The 22,689-nt window shown below is 40.6% G+C and overlaps 1 protein-coding gene and 1 pseudogene across 1 annotated transcript in view; one reads left to right on the top strand and one right to left on the bottom strand.

The window, feature by feature from the left end:
• Vwa8 (von Willebrand factor A domain containing 8) overlaps positions 1–22,689 on the bottom strand; it is a 332,841-nt gene that overhangs the window by 135,878 nt on the left and 174,274 nt on the right. The window contains exon 21 of the mRNA XM_060391483.1: positions 16,565–16,641. Within this exon, the coding sequence (XP_060247466.1) occupies positions 16,565–16,641 (77 nt within the window). The remainder of the gene's footprint in view (positions 1–16,564; positions 16,642–22,689) is intronic.
• LOC110564546 (small ribosomal subunit protein eS24-like) lies at positions 5,136–5,509 on the top strand (annotated as a pseudogene).

Here is a 22,689-nt window from a genome sequence, read left to right as displayed (position 1 = left end):
CTGACCATCGTCCAACCTCCTAAGATCACGACCATGGCCTTGGTTTCCTCCACTTCACTTCAGAAAGAATATATCCCAAAGAATCATGGTTTGTCTTTACTAAAATCAAACTAAAATGCCCCAGGAAATGTAATGAACTGTGAAAACACATTCTGGCAATTTACTGGTGCTTTTCAATAGCTGTGTGTGTGTATGTATGTGTGTGTGACATTATGGTATGTGGTTCTTTATCTATTTTCTGTATTCACAGGTCTTATATATTCAGTCAGTCATACTTTATACTATCTTTTGATGACACATTAATTTTCAGTTTTGAATAAATTAAGAACAAAGTTTCATTAGCTGACTTAGATTCACTGTTAATATTCTAGCAGTAGAGAAGACGGTGGGTGGGGAAAGGAAAAATACTTGTTCACAGAGATTTTTATAGCACCATAATGGATTTCTCACCTCAGCTCTCACATATTTTAAGGGCAACAACTTGACACCTTCCAGCACCAAAAAGGAACCAGAGACTCTTGCATCATTGTCAGTGGGAAGGGAAGTCAGTTTCTGCAACAATGACAGTGCTTCATAGCACCTTAGGATCAGTACATTTAAGAAGAATTCTAATTTTAAAAAGGCAGATGAAGCTGCTCTATAATGCTTGAAATCTGATAGCAAACAACTTGTCAAATTAGATTTCATTAAAGATGTGGTGCTCCAAGAACATTTAAGTTTTTTTTTTTTGATTGCTTTGTTTTTGAGAAAATAAACATGAATCAGATGATCTCCAAAGGCAACTACAATGATGATAAATGCAAATGAGAAACATGACTTTCAATGAAGATGGCTATGAGAGAAAGAAAATTATTATAGGATAAAGCTAGAGCCTGCTCCATTGTGCTACTGATAACTTTGATCTGGAACACCAAAGGGAAAGTAGAAGCCAGTAAAACATGTACAGTGAGAGTGAGCCCTAACCTCTGCTTGGCTTGTATTCTGGCCAGTCATGTGGCTGATACACTGTGTGCTGGGGGCAGGGGTAGCACAATGCACTCTGCTCTGCATGTATGTAATTCAGTGAGAAAAGAGGCGGATTTCTATGATGTCTTATTATAAACTTAACGTCAGTAAATAACAAGGCACTTACTGTGGCCACAGACAGCACATGAAACAGATTCCTAATGATACAATGATTTTTTTTTCAGAGTATTAGATTTAAATCATTGCTTCACATTTAAGAGCATCTTGGGTCAAACATATTAATTCTGCACATACAAAACAATGCCTGAAGAGAATACAACAATTTCATAATTGTTTTGACTTGTTCCTTTCAAAAACAGCTTTGAAATATTTGCTAATAAAAGTTTAGAGTCAACAATTTAACAACACTAGGGAGAAGAAAAGCTAAACCACATCTCAACTTCAGTTCCTTTAACCCAAATTTTAAGAGATGGCTTTCCAGTTACTGGTAATGCTTGAGTTAATGAATGCTCAGCTAATTGCTGGCGCTTATGCTATTAACAATTGTCCCTGCCTCTTACTAGTTTATGAAGTAGTTTTCTACCAGAGTTTATGTCAGTAGGTGGGTGGCACAAACAAACTGTATGCTAAACTAGTTTTCTTTTAACTGCAATTTAAATCCTTTTCTGAAGTTGAACTTGTTAATATGCAGTAGTTAACTTAAAAATGACTCCAGATACAGTAAAAACAATTAAGTTATGCACAGAACAGGTTTTTTTGTTAAAATGAGGCCAGCAGGGGGTGTGTGTGGGGTCATTTTGGATTTCTGAGGAGGCAGGGCTGTTGGGGTATGGGTGACAATGGGAAGGGGGTCAGGACAGCAAATACAATTTGTTTTGAAATGCTGTTTATACAGGTACATTAAAATGTTTTCTAATTCACCTAGGAGCAAAAAATATTAAAATGCAGGTATTTATTTTGTGGATATTTTAATGAGCTGCATTTCTATAGAGTTAGGATAGTTTTTTTCTTAGAAAAATACAGTAAAAGCTGAGGGTGAAAGAAAAAGAGAAGACATAAGAGCTTTAAAAGTTGATACCTCCTCCTTTAGTAACTGGTATTTCCTGAAACCAAACCGTCTACAGAACTCTGAGAATGTGAGCCAAACATAAGAACAGAAAACAAAAGGCTCAGGAGACAATGAACACAGATTTCCTTGGCATTGTAAACAGGAGAGTGAGTTAGAAGTAGGACTAAATGGTAATTTTTATCAATAAGATATATTTACTGAGTAAAAATTTTCTATTTCAAAAGACAGGGTCTCAGTATGCAGTCTTTGCTGCCCTAGAAACCCCAAATCCCAAGAGATCCACCTGCCTCTCTTCCCCCTTCTCCCCCAGTCCTGAGATTAAAGGTGTGGGTCACAATGCCTAGCTGAGATTAAATATTTTTCAAGTGAAGTCTTGACGGCAAGAACATAATTTTTGTTTCGACTAGACTTCATTATCATTTCCACACGTGATACATTCTGTTTTCTTTCATTGCTGATCATCCTCTGTCATCCTCACCTCCTTCCTACAGGTCCCTTTCCCCAGTTGTTTTGTGATGTACTGATTTTGACCAAGCTATCTGTGTGGCTACAGGTTTGGAATGCCCACTGGAGCCTGGTAGGATCATTAGTGGATATACAACAACAATGGAAGGAAACCATTTTCCCTTCTGCAAATCCTTCAGTAGCCAATAGTTCAAGGGGAGATAGGAAGGGCCCTGGGAGTCTCTCCTTGATCCATGCCTGGCTGTTGACAGGCCTAGTCTTGTAAAATCCCGCCTTATTTTAAAATAAGTAGTCAAATACTAAAGCAGTAATAACTATTAACGAAACAGTGAGGTACTTGTATGGAGATGATGTTAATAAGTTTAAGGAATAACCATTTAGAGATACCCTGGCCTTCTACTAAATAAGTAGAAGCACATGGCCTCTTTGTAATATGCAAATTTATCTTGCTACACTGGGAAAGCAATTCCCTCCGGCTTTCAAATAGATACAGTCCTTTTGAAAGCGATGTTGCCAACCAATTAAAAAAAAAAACAACAACAACAACTAAGAGCAAGAATATGAGCCTGACATGGTAGTGCATGCCTTTAATCCCAGCACTCAGGGACGCAGCAGCAGGCAGATCAGGGGCAGGCACACAGCTGTGAGTTCAAGGCCAGCCTAGGCTGCAAAGCAAGTCCAGGACAGCCAAGACTACACAGAAAAACCCTGTCTCAGAAAAAACAAACAACAACAAAACAAACAAACAAACAAAGACTATGATGACTGCAATGTAAATTTTAAAAACAGAATGAGGCTTCATCTGAACACATCAAGCTTGGTCACCCATTCAGACACCTAAAGGCAGTTCATCTCTAGAAAGTAATTAACATACATGAGAAAATATAATACAGAAAACAATGAAATTTGAGAGGAAAACAAAGGAATGAGTGTAGGGGTTGGGGATGGGAACTTCCACAGTACTTGAGCCTTTTCAAGGCTTAAAAAGCAAAGTGCCTTAGAAAACAAACTTCCTTAGAAAACAAACTTAATTATTATTCCTGCCAGACACTGAAAAAGACTCTTGCTCTTAAAATAGTCTCTTAGAGGATACATAGTTTACCTAGTGTCACTCAGTCTTTATTAATAGCTACATGCAAAACAAAGTCCTAACAAACCATGACTGGAGTAAGAGTGGGGCAGGATAATATTTTTCTCAAAGAAGTTCCTGGAATATAATGCTTTGCAGCTCTTTGGTAGGTGCTTGCTGGAAACAGCAAGAAGAAAGTAAATGAAAATAGTCACCTAGCATAAATGTCATCAGAGAGGCTTCACCCAGCAACTGATTGAAACTGATACACAGTCCCACAGCCAAACATTACGTGGAGCTTGGAAAACACTGCAGAGGAGAGCGAGGAAGGATTGAAGGAGCCAGAGGAGTCAAGGACACTGCAAGAAAACCTACAGAATCAACTAACCTGGGCCCACAGGGGCTCATAAAGACTGAACTGTCAACCAGAGAGCATGCATGGGACAGACATAGGCCCTCTACACTTATTTAACAGTTGTGCAGCTAGGTCTTCAAGTGGGACGCCTAAAGTGGGAACAGAGGTTGTCTCTGACTATATTGCCTGCCCTTGGATCCCTTTCCGCTAACTGGATGGATGGCCTTGACTAGCCTCAATAGAAGAAGATGGCCTACACTTAAGGCAACTTGATATGCCAAGGCTGTTTGACATCCATGGGAGGCCTCCCTTTTTTCTGAGGAGAAGAGGAGGAAGAGTGGATGGGGAGGGGGTGGTGGAGGAGACAGGAAGGAAAGGACAGAGGGAAGTTTTCATCAAGACATAAAACAAATAAACAACCAATCAATAAAAACAAAAACCAAAAGGCCAAAACAAAACAAAACAAAAACCAGTCACGTGCTGGTGTCAATCGCCTCAAATTGGCCTAGTTTACCTCTCCCATGTCTCCTTGTCCTTTAGACTCACACTACTCCAAAATGAATCCTCCCCTCAACTGAAGCCACAAGTATTGCCACAAACTCAGAAAATTTTGCAAGTTGTTCAGTCTTTGGAACTAAAAACTCGGCTCAAATGGTGCGTAGATAATTGGATCTTTTCTCTGAAAACTAGTTTCTTGGTTGAGAAATTTTAAGAATTCAAAACAATTTTACCTCTTGGATGGCACTTCACTTCTCTTTTCCAGATAAAAATGAAAGACACTGTACAGTTACTTTCTAGTCACTGCAGAAAGGCCGTATAACAGGCTGGGGTAAGAACAAAGATTAGCTGTGCACCAGGGGCTAAGACTGATGACTGCTTTGTTCCCTAACAGTCTCCAACAGAAAATATGGTATATACTAATTTACAAGTTTAAGAGGGAAAATGAGCATATTTTCATGTCATAATATTCTGTAGTCTTTCATTTGAAAAATATTTACTGCATTGGTGTAAATGTAGATGTAGCTTTAGTATAGGAATATTTTAACAAAAAGAGGTAGTGGGCTGGGTAGATGACTCATTTGGTAAGCGCTTGCCAAACAAGCAGAAGTACCTGAGTTCTATAACACAGAACCCTCACACACACCCTCCATGGCTGCTCAAGGGCTGGCATCAGTAAGTATGCTAACCAGGAAGTTCATGACTAATGTCTTCTTCAGAGGAAACAAATGATCACTGATGTCCTTCACTCTAGAAAGGCAACAGTACCAAAGACAGAAATTTGAGAAAAGCTAGCAGCAGTGTATAAAGATGACACCAGAAGCCATTTGATTTCAGAACCCACTTTGGTGGTGGTAAGATAAATGGCTTCAGCGTGGTTTATGACTCTTTGGAAAGAAGAATGGCCCTAAACACAGACTTACAAGACATGGCCTTTAAGAGAGGGGGGAAAGACCTTTAGGAAACAGCAAAAGGAAGATAAGAACAGAATGAAGGTGGGGGCAGGGCTGCAAAGGCCAACACTGGCACTGGCAAAAAGAGAGCTAGAGAATGGGTAAGAGCAAGAGGAGGAGACATTCCGCAGTGACTTGATCTCTGTGATGGTGCAAATTTCTGAGGAGAAGCCAAATTATAACAATTTCAAAAACCAAAACAAAAAGGTTGGTAAAGTGGCATGCATTTATACTCCCAGCACTGGAGAATCAGAGGCAGGAATATCCCCAGGACTTGCTAGCCAACTAGCCTAGCCTAACTGCCAACTTTCCAGCCAACAAGGACCCCATCTCCAAAAGCAAGGGGGATGATACCATAGGAGTTGACACCAAAGGATGACTCACTTCTACACTTGAATGCACATGCATGACACTGACACACACACACACACACACACACACACACACACACACACACACACACACACCAGGTTAAAAACTCCTTCCTTTGCTTCATGTACTTTTAAATGAAATGATATAGTAAATACTATGTCTCCCTGAGGGTGGTATGAACTAGGTCTAATGTGACAGTAAGTATTAAAAGATTTTGCCATGTGCCAGTCATAAAAATAAAGTTTAAAAAGCACTTTTGCTCATCAGGGAAGATACTCTGATCAACATGCCTGCTGCGCTTTCCTAGACTAGCATGCTCTCTGTGGAGCCAGCTAGGGTCTCCTTGGGTTAGTAACCTGAAGTACGGATTTTATGTAGTACATAGTACCTAAAATAACTACATCAGTTGTGTTTTTATATATTATTTGGTTACATACTATGTAACCCATCAATTATTTATTATCGTAACTCCTGGTGGTTTATGAACTGGAAAACATTCCATGGATCTAGTTCTACATTTGCTAGTCTCAAGTGACCAGGCTAAAGCCACCTGAAGGCAGAGGACAGTGTGCAAATAAGTGTACACTGTGGAGTTTTCCAGTTTATTTACCTGATGTTTGATGATCTGATGAGACATTGCTTTCAGCAGCAAAAAATCAGCATCTACTCCAGCCCCACTGTTCCTGGGGCATTTCAGTGCAGAGGGAGAAGTACAAATACTCTGGGAGATCATGGAGCAAAGAAGCAGAGGTTCTCTGACAACATTCATGTGAGTTGTTTTTCATGTCACGTTTTATCTTAAAACTGCACTATCTGAGTGTATTTGCTAGTAATTCTCATATCATTTCTTAGACCCCAGATAAAGAAAATGAATGGCTTAATCAGCAATGCGATTCAGTGTGAGGGTCAGCACTTTGGGGAGGTCCAGAGTAAGGCTGAGAAGGGACTGCATACAGCATTTGCTAGTTTTGCTGGTAGGCACAGCAGCTCCTTTGCATGATGTTACATAGCTGTGTCATCCTAGGACTGAGTTCTCTGACCTCCCTGGGAGTCTCTCCAAGACTTCCAGTCAACTATGATAGGATTGAGAAAGAAGGAAAGGAAAAGGAAAAGGAATAGGAAAAGGAAAAGGAAAAGGAAAAGAAGAGAAAAGAAAAGAAAAGAAAAGAAAAGAAAAGAAAAGAAAAGAAAAGAAAGAGAGAGAGGAAGGGAGGGAGGAAGAGGACAGGTAAGTAGAAAAACAACAGAGCTCATTGCAGACTAGAAGAATCATTAATTCTGGTGGAGACAGTTCCTTGATAAGGAATATGACTGTACTGGCAGGGATGGGTAGAAGAAGCTTCAGGAAGTTCACTAGACAAACATACAGGCATCTAAGATGGGAGAGAAGTCAGGGGATGCCTAGGTGCCCCGGACATGTAGCAGGCAGCTGTGTGGAGGAAGGAAAGCTGGCCAGCCGGGGTGATCCTCAGTGTGATTACAGCTCCAACATCATTCCAGAATCTGCTCACAGGTGGTCTCATGTCTACCTATTTCAGAGGAAAGACTCTCCAAGTGGATATCACAAAGATGAGTGGGTGGGAAGAGACACTCACTGACTCATCACTGAAGAAAAATTTCCAGAACACTAGTTGTTGTGTGGCTTTTATGCTGGAAACAGACAGCTGATGTAGCCCTGCCCTTAGGAGGGCTCACTGTCTGCTGGGGTAGATTGTCAGGACAGGGACAACCAACTGTGATGAAGAATGACAGGTACGATAGGAGCCTGTCCTAGATCAGTGGCCCTAAACTTACCATCAATAAAAGTTGTTTAAAAAAAAAGACACATTCTGAAATATACAAAAATAGAAGCAAAAAAAAAAAACCCCACAAGCTAAAACTGAAAAATACCTTAAAATAATCTTCACTTTTATTTGTTGATAATTTAAAAAGACGTCTTGTTCTCATTAAAAGTTAAAGAAAGCTATTTTGGTACAATGTGACTGATACACTTAGTTATTTGTGATTTAAAAGTCTAGCCTTAGATTCAGTTTATATCAGCAGCTGAAGAACAGGTCGCACAGAAGTGCAGAGAGGGAATGCACACTTTAGTCTCCCTTGTTCTTCAAGGCTTGCTCTGCTCTCCACGTTAAGTGCTTTGCCTATGGTGGAATAGAGAATACAAACAGCATCTGCTCACAAAAGTCTAGGGGCAGGAAAGCATTAAGAACTTTTCTCTAGCAAAGTATGGTGTTTTGTGGACTTGTTGCTGGGAATAAGAATCACAAAAGTTCTGGCCAGGACAGAGAGTGATCAGCTTCGTTGGCTGGAAGAGTGTGAGGGAGGTATAAGGAGGACAGGATAGAGACTGTTTTTTAACCAGGAGGCTCCAGCAGACCAGGGCAGAGATACAGAACAAACTAATGTCTACTATGTCAGCAGCACACCTTTTTCCTTTAGCCTAAGCAGTCACTAGCCCAAGTATTTGTTTTGTTTTCAGACAGCATCTTTCTAACATAGCCCTGGCTGTCCTGGAACTCACTACATAGAGCAGCCTGGCCTCAAACTCTGAGAGATCCACCTGCCTCTGCCTTTGCCTCCTAAGTGCTGGGATCAAAGGCAAACCTGTGTCTTCATTGAGACTAAGAGGGCAAGGGATTCTCTTAAAGATCCATCCTACATTCAATCAATTTACCCACTTGTAGCAAATAAAAAGTGTTGGGCTATGTAATGTTATTTAGTATTAGCCCTACAATTATTGTGGCGGTATTACCTAACTTGCTATCACAAATAATAAGACAAAGACACCTGCTAGATTTTATAATTGCCTTATTTATCTTGGGCTGGGGAGATATTTCTACCTATCCTATCTCAATAACCCCACTATCCATCTCCTAGCCCCCATCCAATGCCATCCACCTTAATCAATCTCATCTGGTCTCCCTTCCAACCATAATCCCAATATACTTGCTTATATTTTTCATCTTCGTGTTTTTTTCCATCCTTGGAGCCCTTTCTTCCAGCCCATGTGATTCCTTCTCCACGCTAACCCATCCTGGTGTCTTCCTGCCTCCTCTCTTTCCCGTCCATCTTTTCCCCACGATTCTCCTGTTCTCCAAAGCCTGGGAACCTTAGCCATGCCTACCCCACTCTGCCCTGCCCAGGTACAGGCCATTTAATCATCCAATCAGGTATGTCTTAGGCAGGTTTACACAACAAGGACAGGTATATCCAAGGAGTAACCAGATCTTGAGGGCCAGCATCAGAATAATTCCCAACACCCACTAAGTCCCTAGCGTAGACAAAGTTATCAAAATGCAGAATAATCCCACTGTATTTATGAAGTGTTTAAATTCAGTGTTTAAGTTCCACTTAATTAGTTTCTATTTATTCCCTATCACATGATCCTTTATTTAAATTTCTACAGTATTTTCCACTTCCCTGCAGGTTTCATACAAAAACCATCCTTCAGAAATCACTTACAAAAACAATCTTATCTCTGGTTTAAGAGAACCTGACCTTAGGTGTTGTTGACTGTTTAAAAGTAGCAGTAATTTTTAGATTTTCAGCAATGCCATTGATTCTTCCAGCACAAAACATTATAGATATACCCTGGTTCATTGGAAGTTCTTCACAGAGCTGTGCACTGAGCGATCCCAGAAACATATACCAAATCTGTTGGTTGAAATACCTTCTACTGGGGGCTGGACAGATGGCTCAGCAATTAAGAGCACTGCCTCTTCTTCTAGAAGACCCAGATCGGTTCCCAGCATCCATATGGCAGCTCATACCTATCTGTAACTCCAGTTCCAGGGGATCTGATACCCTCACACAAACGTATACAAAGGGAAAACGCCAATGCACATTAATAAATAAATCATTAAAAAAGGAATATTTGACACCTACTTGCTACAAAGTAAACTTCATTTGGTTTTCAAAAGGACATATTTAAAGACACATGGAAGAAAGGCTAATGGTTTAAAAATAACCAGCCACAATATTTTAATTAGCTAGGCTGGCTACAGCATCTATAGAACACAGTCACAGGGCCCTTGCTGGAGATGCCTGACTCTTACTCAATTCTAAAACAGCCATGGTGCCTCAAGTTAATGAAGGCTGATCATGGGCAAGAGGGGGCTTGAAGATTCAGATGAGACGAGCACAAACTAAGGAATTTAATAAACATTTGCTGCATCCACTCTGTATAGAGAGCTCTATGAAGTGTCCGCCTCTTGATCACAGGTCACATGTCAAGGAGTCTCATTCAAATACTTTTTCCATTTCCTTCTACATAGACATCAAGGATTCTAAAATCAGCCACTTAAACCTATTTCAGTATGCCCCTTCTTTTTATCCTCTTCACCAATAGGGCTGGTTAGTCCCAGTAATTTTATCCAGATTTCCAAAATCAACCACCAGTGTTCCCTGTAACTCAATCCCTATCTGACTTTTCAAGGACAGACTATGTCAAAATGATCTTGCTTTAACTTCACCACATCACACTGAAGATTCCACCTAGCCTTGTAAGTGGTCACTATTCTGCCAGTATTTTTGTACGCGCATATATTCACTCATTTATTCATGTACATTCCGCCCTACCCCACCCTCTCTCTCTCCTCCAAGCTGTGTCCTTCTGAGATTCACAGACAGCTTTCTCTTCAATAACCACAATGTCCTGTTTCTTTTTCTAATTAGAAAACTTCCCATTATTCCTTAAGACTCAGTGTGAATGACATCTTTTCCAAATCTCTCCACTGTGTCATGTCATGTCTGATTTCAAAACGTCTGGAGTTTGGAGCATTTCAAATTTTAGACTTGTGGACTAGGAATATTCTACCTGAATGATACAAACCAGAGCTTAACATTTATTTGTTACAGTTAATTTTATAAAAGTGTGTTTGTCGCTCAGTTTCTCTCTAACCTGGCTCTTGTACAAATAATCAAGACTCCATTACATTATGTTGATAGCTTCACAGCATACTGAGCAGTTATTACTCTACTCTTAACTCTCTAATCTGGCTTCCTCACAGGGCACAACCCAGGGACACACTACACTTGCACTTTGTAGATTTCCTGCTCCAGTTCCTCTCTCCTGAAGTTTCCAGGATCTCTCCAGAAGTTCAAACCCCTACTTCCTCTTCTAACTACTCCTTCCCTGGCAGGCAGGAAGTCCAGCCCTCTTCTCTACCCTGCTCATGGATTGGCTGTATGCAGCTTTGATGGCCCATCAGGGGATAACTGGGGAGCAGTGTTTACACAACATTGAGAGGTGAGATTCTCAGAACAAGGACTGCAACCAGATATGGGGGGGGTACAGAAATCACCATTTGAATTACACAATAACCTAATACCCATATGTATTAGTTTAGCATAAATGCTCAGTGTTAAAACATTTGCAAGTGCCTGACTCCCATGGTATGCCTGCTGCACATATTCTTATTTAATCTTCTTACTTCGAAACAAATTATCTTATTTTGATAGATAATTTGATAGGGAAATCAGGACTTAGGGAGTTTAAGATCACACAAAAATTTCAAAGGACAGGACTTGCTCTCTAGAACTCATATCCTTTCCATCAAATGATACAAATTCACTACCACGGGCATTCAAAGGAGCAATTATACTCAATATAAAACATCGCGAAAGATGACGTTAACCAAGAAGTTACCAATGGACCTGAATAAAGAAAATTTTTTTTGTCTGTTTGTTTTTGTTTTTTGAGACAGGGTTTCTTTGTGTAGCCTTGTCTTAGACTAGTTTTGTAGACCAGACTGGCCTTGAACTTACAGAGATCTACTTGCCTTTGCCTTCCTGAGTGCTGGGATCACAGAAATGCATGAAGGAATTTTAGAAAATAGATTCAAGTTGAAAACTTGTGAGCGGGACATAGAATCACCTAATCTGAAATCAGTTGATCATAACTTGGTACAGACCTCCTGAAATAGAAGGTTAAGACCTATGCAGGGAGGCACAAAATATTTCTTATGATACAACTCTGAGGAAAATAGCCAAGGGCCAAAGCCAAACAAACACAGACTTGTACCTTCATCTTTGTATCTGAAAAAGAGCAAATGAAATACAATATGACAATTTACCCTACCTAAAAATTAGATAATCCTGATTTTTATAAAGATATGTACTTTTATTCAAGAACTATAGAAGTTAAATATTCAAGTGTCTTCTTTCATGTCAAATTAACATAAAATCATAAACTTAGGTAAATCACAAGTCTTTGCATAAATATGACTCCTATACTCTTCACTTGAAATGTATATCATTCAATGTGATAACATGTATCAATCTTGTAAATCTCTTAAGTCACATTCTTCAGACATCTTGATTTTAACCAAATACATGAATTCCCTAGTTTGTTCACCTAATGCATCTAAGCTCGTAAGAGCACATTCAGAAGCATACTGAGAGCTGTGTCCTGTCTTCACTTATCACAACTGTTTTGAATGGGTCTTTTAACTAACCTCTTCAAATGACATCCATACACCAAACTAAGAGGAACTGATTACATGGCATTGTCAGAAATCCATTAAAAGGATTCCACAGTAAGCACAACAGAGCGCTTCTGTGATCATCCACACATCAAGGAAATCCTAAATATTCTTTCAGATGGTTAGTTTTAGATCCTTTAAACATATGTTTCTCTTAAAGCAACTGCATACAATAAATTCTATGGAAAATATAAGGGGAAATTCCCTATGTTGAAATTATTGGGAATAGCAGTCTAACTAGTGAGAACTCTATGATATTTATACTTTAAATTGAACCTTTTTATCTTCTACATTATATAGTCAGTAAAACATTTAATATGGTTGAGTAGATACTTAGGCCCTGATAAAATGAATAGCCATTTTGTTTGCAACACTATCATACATCAATTATACAGCAATGGGTGCAATAAAATATAAACTTTAGCTTTGAAATTTTTATTATTTTGAATTTAGAAAACTCCTCATAGAGCATATATTTACACATTCAGTTAGCCAGTGTCAGAATTACCACAGATTACATACTAGCAGAAGGCTTCACCATTTTATAGGCCATTTGTTACTTCATAACAAAATGTTGATAATAAAGGCACCCTAGGAAGAAAGTATGGAATGCTATCTCTACTCCTTTAAGATTCTGAAAGCATCCTGAGTACCAACTTGTTCCCTGAAGATACTGAAATACCAGACAAAATAGACATCATAAATACTGTGTCTATACTCTTCACTTAGAGGGGAGAGACCTGAGACCCAAGTACACTCAAAGTTTTAAATGCACATGCTACAATGTAAAGGCTGAAAAACAATGATTTAGGCATTCAGAAGTTTAAAAACTAATAAATCAAGCCCAAAGTAAGTACAAGAACAAAATATTAAAGAAAAAATCAGGAATTACTAAAATGAAAGAAAAACATAATAAAAATAGTTGAGTAGAACAAGATTATTAGCTGTATATGGTGGTACATATCTTTAATCTGTGCACTGGGAGGCTGAGGCAGGCAGATCTCTGAGTTTGAGATGAGCCTAATCTACATACATAGCCAGTCCTCGGAGAGCCAGGGCTACAGAGACCTACTTTGTCTCAAAACACAAAACAAACAGGAATAAAAGTGAGACCATCATTTACTTTAAATTCCTGGGATTACATCCATATGGCTGCACTCCATCCCTTTTGTGCATATTTTTGTGTGCATGTTTACACAACTCTGCGGTTGCGTATGTTTGTGCATGTGCTGGTTGAGGTCCAAGGTTGATGGTGGTAGTCTTCCTAGGTTCCTCTCCACCTTATTCATTGAGGCAGGTCTCTCAACTGAGCTGAAAATTTACACCTCTTGCCTCTGGCTTTCAAGGGATAGAATTACAGGTAGGCTACCACATCTGGCACCTATGTAGGTGCTGGGGAATGCAAGGATCTCAACTCTGCTTCTCATGCTTGTATAAAATGATGTAATCACTGAGCCATCTCCTTAACTCCATACTATCCATGCTATCTTTTTTACATGTTGTTGGATGTGTGTGTGTGTGTGTGCATGCCAGCGTAAAAGTATCTGTGTGTGCTGACACATATTTACGCTTTTTATTTTATTATTATTATTATTATTATTAATTAACACGGGGCTCTCACTGGCATGAAGCTTGCCTTGTAAAGTAGGATGGCTGGCTAGGAAGTCCCAGTGATCTGCCTGCCCATCTCCAACTACTGGATAACAAGCACAGACCACTATACCCAGGTTTCTTATGGATTCCAGCGGCTGACTCAGGTTCCAGCTCTCACAGTGTGAACACTTTACTAAGCCACCCTCTTGACCCTGTCATTGGATTTCATTTGTTACTATTTGCTACTAAATTTTGTATTATGGGTTTGTGTGTGTGTGTGTGTGTGTGTGTGTGTATGTGTGTGTGTGGGCGCGCGCACCCGCGCGCTGGGCAGTAGTGTTGCATGCCTTTAATCCCAGCACTTGGGAGGCAGAGGCAGACAGATCTCTGTAAGTTCGAGGCCAGCCTGGTCTACAGAGTGAGTCCAGGACAGCCAGGGCTACATGAGAAACTTGGTTTCAAAAAGCAAATAGCAAATAAACAAAAAAGATAATTTTCTGTATCCCTATTCATAGAAAATAATAAACTTTTAAAATTTTCTTTCATTATGCAGGTTTGTTGACAAAAAAATAAGCCTGTTCCAACAATGTATTTTCCTTTATATTAAAGAGTATTTTTAATGTGCTATTCAAAACTTTGTTCATTTAGCACAAAGCAATCATTTTACTGAACTGTTTCATATTTATTGCTCCAGTCAACAGTCAATAATACTTTTATTATTGTTGTCCAATATGAAATGTGCCTTTTTTTCAACTTCAATGGTTTTCAATATTTCTACTTTGTTTTTAGCTCTCTGATTAAGACATGGTATGTTTTGATTTTCTGTTTATCATGCTTGGGATTCATTGGGCCATTGGTGGTTTCATGCTATTACATTAAATTTGGGGGTGTTGCTGCTGTCATCTCTTCAAATATTTTTCTGTTTTACTCTCTTCCCACTTCTCAGACTCTGGTTGCTGATACATGATGTTGCTCTTTTTCAAGGTTGTCATTCTGGGCTGAAAATTCCTAATCACTGTTTTGTTTTGCTCAGTTCCCTTTTAGAATACTTGAAAATACTTACAGCAGCTATTTTATAATTGCTTCATGCTAATTTCATCATTGTGAGAACACATTTATTAATTTTCTTGCTTCTATGGCCAGCAACTACTTGTTGAAAGATCAATCTTTTCAAGGCATTCCTCACTGCCTCCCAAATATCCATCTTTTTTATTTCTAAAGTTATCTTGCATGAGAAAGAAGCTCCAAAATTATATAAATGATGAGTTAGGTTCTTCCCATTTTGCTTTTTATGCCTCTGTTCTTTCCTCTGGTTGGAGAGTACAGTCACAATGCAGAACAGGCTGTTGTCCAACCTCACTCCTCCTGCATCAGCCTCCCAGTTCCGGGTAACAGGTGTGCGCCACCTCCACCAGCAGCAAGCTTGTGTTCTCCATGGTCTCTTGTTAACCTCAGGATGGGTCCAGAGTGGCTCAGGAAAGGATGAAAGAATCCTGCTTCTAAGGCATATGGCTATATAGGCTACGGTCTAATCTCCACAGCACCCACAGCAGGCTCAGGTGACGTCACAGAGCTTGCAGATTCCAAAGGGCTGTTCAGTTCCCAGGACTTGTAGTCTGTCCAGGTCAACTGCTCTTCCCAGCCTAGGACCAGTCAGGGGCATAAATCCCAAGAGGGATTTTTTTGTTTTGGTTTCTTTGTTTTTATTGTTTTTACCATACTTTCCTTTAGTCCTTCCTCAACTTTTAGTCCTTTCTCTTTGTCCTTTGACCTGCTAACTGTTTCTACTCTCCTAAAACTTTCTCTCAGGAACTCACAATTACTTAGCGAAGAACTCAAACCAGATATTCATTCTTTTAACCCAGTCCAGTGCTCTTTCCAGGAAACAGTGTCTGTTATCCACCGGGATCAAAACGACAACTCTCGACACTGGTTTTAAACTGCTCAGTACTTGGTATATTTCTTGTGTCCTGATTTAGTCCGGTACTTAGCTTCTGGTGGACCTACTACCTGCATCTTATTTCTACAATGAGAACCAGTGCACTTCTAAAGCTCAAACTAACTCATGTCGGGAAACTTCATGTGCTTCAAAGTTGTCCCTGAATCAATACTCCAACCACACAAAACTAAATCATCCACACAATGTCATAAGAAAGGCAAGAGATATTATGTCCCCTCCATGGTCTTTGCTCCTCATCCCACACTGTGGCGCTGCCAGCTGGCTTAGCTTCTGAACCCGAGCAGGGCCTTGGGAATTTCTTCTCACTTGAGTATCTTGATGTTAATGAGATCTGCTTCATCCCTTTCTCCACAAAATAAATCTTGTGCTGTTTTATTACCTTTTTAAAAAGATTTATTGTGTGTGTGTGTGTGTGTATGTGTGTGTGTGTGTGTGTGTGTGGCATGTGCACGCACATGTATGCCTGAGAATGGGCACCATGCATGTGCAGGGGCCAGAAGAGGATGGCAAGCCCTCTAGAACTGGAGTGCCAGGTGGCTATATGAGCCACCGTGTGAGTGCTGGGAACTGAACCCGGGTCTTCTGGAAGAGCAGCCAGTGTTCTTACCCCTGAGCCATCATTGCTCTTCACCACCGTCTAAGGAAAGGAAAGCCATGAGTAGGAGGTATGGGAAGAAGCTGATTTATGAAGCAGGCTTTTAAGGAAGTATATTTAACTCACAGGAGGAGAGAGAGGAAGAATTTGGTCAGAGCTTACGGGCACAGGGCTGTGACTTTCCTACCTGTGCAGCTGGATATACTCTCGTGGTCTGTTGAGTAGGTGGAGGAAGCGGTCCACGATCTTGTTCTTCCCTACACCCTGCAATTACATAAACAACATTAAGCACATGGCAGCTTTGGTCTGGAGGTAACTTTCTGGCAGCCATTTCTTCACAGTTCTACTACTTCTGTTGGTAAGAAAAACTGAACCTGCACACAAGTACAGCACACCTCCTGCGACACAGGGGCCACTGAAGGATCTGACTCCTCAGCATGGCACCACATGCTGTTCTTGCGAGATGAAGTCCGGATGCCAGTGCCTGCCTCCTGACCTTTAAGTTTCACAGTTAAGTCTCACATCACCACAGGACACTGAGGACTTCCAGTTACAAAATGGTGTCACACACAATCATGTACATATAAAGATAATGGTCTTTCTTCAGTTCCTCAGAAATATATTTTTCAGTCATAGAAAGATAAATAGAATACTGTACTGTTTTCTTGATTTAAACCTGTACTCTTTTCTTCTTTATTGCACTTTTTACAATCTTTTAAAACTCTGGAACTCTGGCATTGGTCACATTAATATAACCCAATGGTATGCACTCTTCTTAAAGGTACCCTCATTTCCTGCCCTCTTACTCATGCTGGAGGTACTGACCTTTTATGTAAGGCAGACCATGCTCCCTTGTCATTTGCCTACCTGGAAGTTTTCACTGAGCGCCTCAATACAAATAAAGGCACGCAAACCTAACCACTGGGTTGTGTGTGAAGACCAAAGTTAAAAAGCTGAGTTCGATATTGTGGAAAATATCAGTAACAGCATTAACTTCTTATACTCTCAGGGGTCTGTCTTCAGTGTTTTCATGTGTCATTTAATCACCAAATAGATGTGGAATCGTCAGTTAGGAAATAAGATTGTCCGAATCTCACAAACCCAGAAAGTTAAGCCAGGTGGCAATAGTCACAGTCAATGACAGAGCCAGGACTCAATTTTGGTGCATTTGATCCTGATGCTTGTGTGATTAGTTCTGTGTATGAGTTGTATTTTTGAGTATGAAATTCATGTAGGCAATCTGAACCTCAAGTTACTTCCTTAATCATTCCTAGAAGCCATCCCCCAAGCTCCCCAAGTTATCAAAGCTGAACAACCAGAATGACAACTTCTCTGAAGCCAGAATAAGGGGTTATTTCATCTTTTAGGAATTGGCTTAGTATCTAGCTGGGTTTCACCTACAACATTTTAAGCCTAGCACAGCAGCACAAACAATGAAAAATTACATTGGCAAATTTGCATGTCAATTATAACAGCCACGGAAGCTTTAAATGGCAGGCTGGAATAAACATACAACTTAAAATAGATAAAAATCACATGATGAAAATGTCTATGTTAAAATTTTCAGCTCTTTAAATTCAGTAATCACAGAGAAAAGCAAACATCACAGCCACAAGGTAGCAGCAGAGATGGCGAAGACCTAAAAGCGGTGAGTCCTGAAAAGTGTCAGGAGCACCTCTTCCTCCTCATTGGCCACCACAACACGGAGCCTGGAGAGCCTACAGTGCAGCTGCAGAGGCCAGCGGGGATGGCCAGTTGCTCCAGAGCAGCTTTTTGCTGGGTCCTTTAACCTTGGGGTCTCTAGAACCCTGACCTCTCCCATTTTGCTCTACACACTCTAGGGTGTCCTACTCAATCCCACGCCCTCCATCACTTCATGCTGTTCGTACTTCTTTGCTAGACTATGCTAGACACCTCCACCCCTGCCAACTGAAAGGGATGTCGAGGCTGCACTCATCAGACTCCCATGCACATCTACCTGTGTTTCTTTTCATGCCCAGCATGAAGCACCGCTATGTCCTCCAGCACTCAATACAAGCATATTAGTATAAAACACGTATTTCCCTTTCCTTCTTCCTTTCTCATCCATGAGCACAGGCTGACAGTACTGTCCTGGAAGAGCTAGATATGACGCTATCTACGATATAGCCCCTGTCCATGCGTCAGCTTCCAGCTTACCGGGAATTATATACAGGCTGAATATATTATTGGTAAGCTCATTTAAAGTAGATTGTGGTGGAGAATGTCTTTAGTTCTATAACTAGAGAGGCAGAAGTGGGCATATCTCTGTGAGATCGAGGCCAATCTTGTCTACATAACTAGTTGTAGGACAGACAGACAGGGCTAGAAAGAAAGACCCTGTTTCAAAAGTCAAAAACACCAAAGCAAATAAATAAATTTAAAAAGTAGGTGGAGCAAGGAGGCCCTTTTTTGCCTCCTTGTCCAGTGAGGACAGCTGGACTCCTCACTCTGTAACAAAAGAAAAATAAAACAGGCTCAAAGGCAAAGCACCATGTCCTTGAGAACAGCTAGAGGGTAGACCATTCCCCAAAGGGGTTGTTGTTGGTTATCCCACAGTACAGAATGCCTCTGCGGAAGAAAGAAGGCTAAGCTCATTCATGGAGAAACTGCTCTGCCCACCTTCAATCCAGAACCCCAGCTTGACTGTCTCAGGGCTTCCCCTTTGGTTTCTGCAGAACCTCAGAATGACTGTGTTTCAGGGCTCCCTGATCCGTTTCTGCTAGATGACTGAGAGTGTTCTGTGAAGACATAGTCTATATGCTGAAAAATTTCCCAAGAAACCTCACCAGAAGGCGGTACTTTCTCAATCAAGGCATCCAATGGGTTGCCTCAGTGGCACTTCTCTAGGCAGTTTTTGGAGGGTGGTTGTAAGCTCCTGCCTTTGATCTTTTCTGTTTGCCCTCTTGATTGTGCTACTCCAGTTGTCTCTGCTGGAGGTTGAGAAGACGGCTGAGAGATCTGATAATGGTTTGATATCTATCTGCTGCTTCTTGCCACTACTTTATCTTTAGTCTTCTACTTTTGTTTGCTATAAACTTACAAACTCACTGAAAGCTGAAAGCTCGGTTCTCACAGGTCATTTCCTAGACAGCACAGAACTCAAGGGAACATTATTAAGGTTCCATGTCAATGTAGCTCTATGAGGCATCCAAGATGCTTTGAGAGTTAACCCAAGGCTTGGGAAGGCCTATCACATGTAAGATTTAATTTAAAATAACATGAAATTAGGAGGTATGGAAAATGGAGGAATGGGGTGCTTTGGTAGAGAGGGCACTAGGGAAGATTTGTAGGTCTAGTGATCCACAGAGGTCTGCAGGAAGTCAAAGATCACCACGTAAGTGAGGAAGGAGTTGTCAGAAACAGGCTATCTAGGGAGGTGTTTCTAACTGTGGCAGAGCCTTGGCAGCCAAGAGTTGCACTATTTCCAAAAGCAGCCACTGAGGCTAGGGAGTGATAGGATCGGATTTTCAGTCCTGGAAAACCAGTCTGATGCAATGGCAGAGAGAAAGAAGTGACAGCAAAGGGAAACAGTTTAGAAACTCTTTAATGAATTCAATAATGATGATGGCTTAAGCCAAGGAGCAAAGAGAAATCAACAGATTTAAAAGACAGTTAAGAAAGGAAAGATCACTGTGTGATGGAGGATAAGGAGATGAAGAAATCAATCTTCGTCCTGGGCTGAGAGTGATAAGGTCAGGCCATTTACTGAGGAAGAGATGGGGGAGGAGCTGCGGGTTCGCTGGGTAGTGGAGGGAAGTTTACAAAGCCAGTTTAATTTTGGACATGTTTATTTTGAAGTGCCTGTTTCCCACATCTGTTTCTTCCTCTTCAGTTCCCCGTCTCGGCCCTGGAGCTGCACATCCTCCTGAGCTGCTGGAAAAGGTCCCACTTGCCTTCCCACCTCCACCCTCACCAGAGGATAGTCCTCAATTGGTTTAGCTTCTTTTCTAAACCAGAGATCTCATTGGGTCACTTCCTACATCACTTCAAGACGCTCTCACAGTTCCTTCGAGGAAATGCTGAAAGAATAATCTAGGAAGGAATTTCTGTAAATATCCTGAGCAAAACGAAACAATTACAGCTATTTGTTCCTTCTAATCATAGTCTAGCACAGAAAATCCTCAGGATTACTTTAATTGGATAAGTACATAAATAAGGTCTAATTTTTCTTTTATAAAAATTACATGTACTCCCTTTCCTCACTGGGAAATGTAGAATATAAGATAGTATTCAATGTGTAACTGTTAAAAAATTACCTGTTAATATTTTCATCTTATCCGTGAGCATATTTATCTTTACATATGAGCCACTATTCTATAAATGCAACTTGTCTCTTTTTAATAAAATTAACATAAATAAACTCTTACATATTTATCGAGATTATATTTAGTGAGTGAATCTTTTTTAAAAGGAGAAGGAATTGGAAATCTCATAAAACTAGCCATTTCCTTTCAATCACTGCCCTGTTGAGCACTTCATAACAGCATACTAGAAGGAGGGCAGGAGTCAAAAGCTCTATTAACTCCAGGGTTGGAAGTAACAGAGAGGATGTGAAGCCTGTAGGTAGAAAGCAAGCTAAAGGCAGGAAGCCCACACCTCCAGTTACTGTGAGAGAAGAGCTGGGGTTATGACTTTAAAAACTCTTGAGACATTCGGGGACCACAGAAACTTACAAGGTTTATCACTCTAAAGTAATCTGTGTCCTTGTGTCAGGTACGACATTGTTGTGGAAGCAGCGGCTTGACACAGCTCCGGCTGCTGGAGCACTGCCGCCCTGGAGAAAACATCTCTGGATTACCAGCCCACAAAGGGGGTTGCTTTTTTCTCCATGTCCACCTGCTTTGTTTCTTACTGTGACTCCATCTTTTTCCTCTAATTCAACCCAAGTCAATGCAACTAGTAAGATTTCTAGGGGGACTGGGAGATAAGGAAATGCCTCAGAAACAACCACTATGGAAGAAACATCCCTCTCGGCTGTAAAGGCAGTGAAGCCTGAATTATCTGAACAGAAATTGAACTCATAAAGGCCTTTTGTGCTAATTGTTCCTGAAAAACTTTAGTCAGCTCATGGCTATCAAACGATATCAGGAATTATGTGCGTTTCCACACTCAGCCCCCAGATTGCTGCAGTCAGAAAGAAATTAGACCCTAGAGCTACTACTGGACTCATAGTGACTTCCTTTTCTAGAAAATCCTCGTCATACGGACATGACTTCTTGGGATATGACAGGGAGATTACAGGAGCTTTGTATAGTTTATGACGACGGGGCCAGAGACCCTCTGAATGATCACTCCTATTACAAAAGATATTTAGAAAGATCTTGCTCAGATACAAGCAGCAGTTGAGAATTAAGAATAGTCTAGTTTGTTTAGCATCTCTTTGTTTTTATGACACTTATTGTAACCACAAGATTTTGCCTAGATGACCTATGATGTGAAGGTTTGCCTAAGAAAAGCACTGACTTAATAATTAAATATGCTTGCTTGCTTGCAATGTAATCACTGTGCCGTGTGTGTGGAGTAAAGCTTGCTATGTTCTGTTCTTTGAGTTGTTGGGTGCAATCACTGTACCATGTATGTAGAGTATAACTTGCTATATTCTGTTTATTCTCATCTGTGGGTCTTTGGGGAAAAGCCAATATTCTGCAGAAAGACAAAAAGGGTTTTGATCATGTAGGAAAAAAATGCATAAGGAAATGATTTAACAATAAAAGACTGGGATTGACTCTCTGCTCAAAGGAAGAGAAGAAGAAAGAGAAGAAAAAAAATGAGCAGACACCAGAGAGACTACCTCCCAAGAACAGTCTCTTGAAATGGGTCATCTGTCAGCTTGTACCTGCCCGTGTGTGTGAACTGATTTTCTCTCACACCGATCTATCCCTCCCAATCTTGAGACCCACAGTTGGCTGAGGCTAGTCCCTATCATCCTTGGGCAATTAAGTCATTTATAGAAGAAAGGGATCTAAGGCTGTCTTCCTGGACACTATCACAGAGGGAAAAGGACAAGAGAAGAAAGGTCTAAAGAGAATGGAAAACAGGCAGATGGAAATTCATCTGGAAATGGCTTTGGGTCCTGAGACTGAAATGTGAGCATCAGTGACAAACAGGCTTTGAAGAAGCTGCACAGCACACAAGCAAACCCAGAGGCTGATGCTCAGTCTCACTGGTGCATGCTCGTATCAGCCTCCTGTCTTCAAAATGACTACCACCTCTAATTCTTTGCTTATGCCATTTCTTCTAAGCACATGGCCCATCCTGTCTTATCTGCCATCTTCCAGCCACCCCTTGGCT

Source organism: Meriones unguiculatus, chromosome 9, assembly GCF_030254825.1.
Source record: "Meriones unguiculatus strain TT.TT164.6M chromosome 9, Bangor_MerUng_6.1, whole genome shotgun sequence".
NCBI lineage: Eukaryota > Metazoa > Chordata > Mammalia > Rodentia > Muridae > Meriones > Meriones unguiculatus.
Note: the sequence above shows the minus strand (reverse complement) of the source record. Positions and strands in the feature narration are given on the sequence as shown.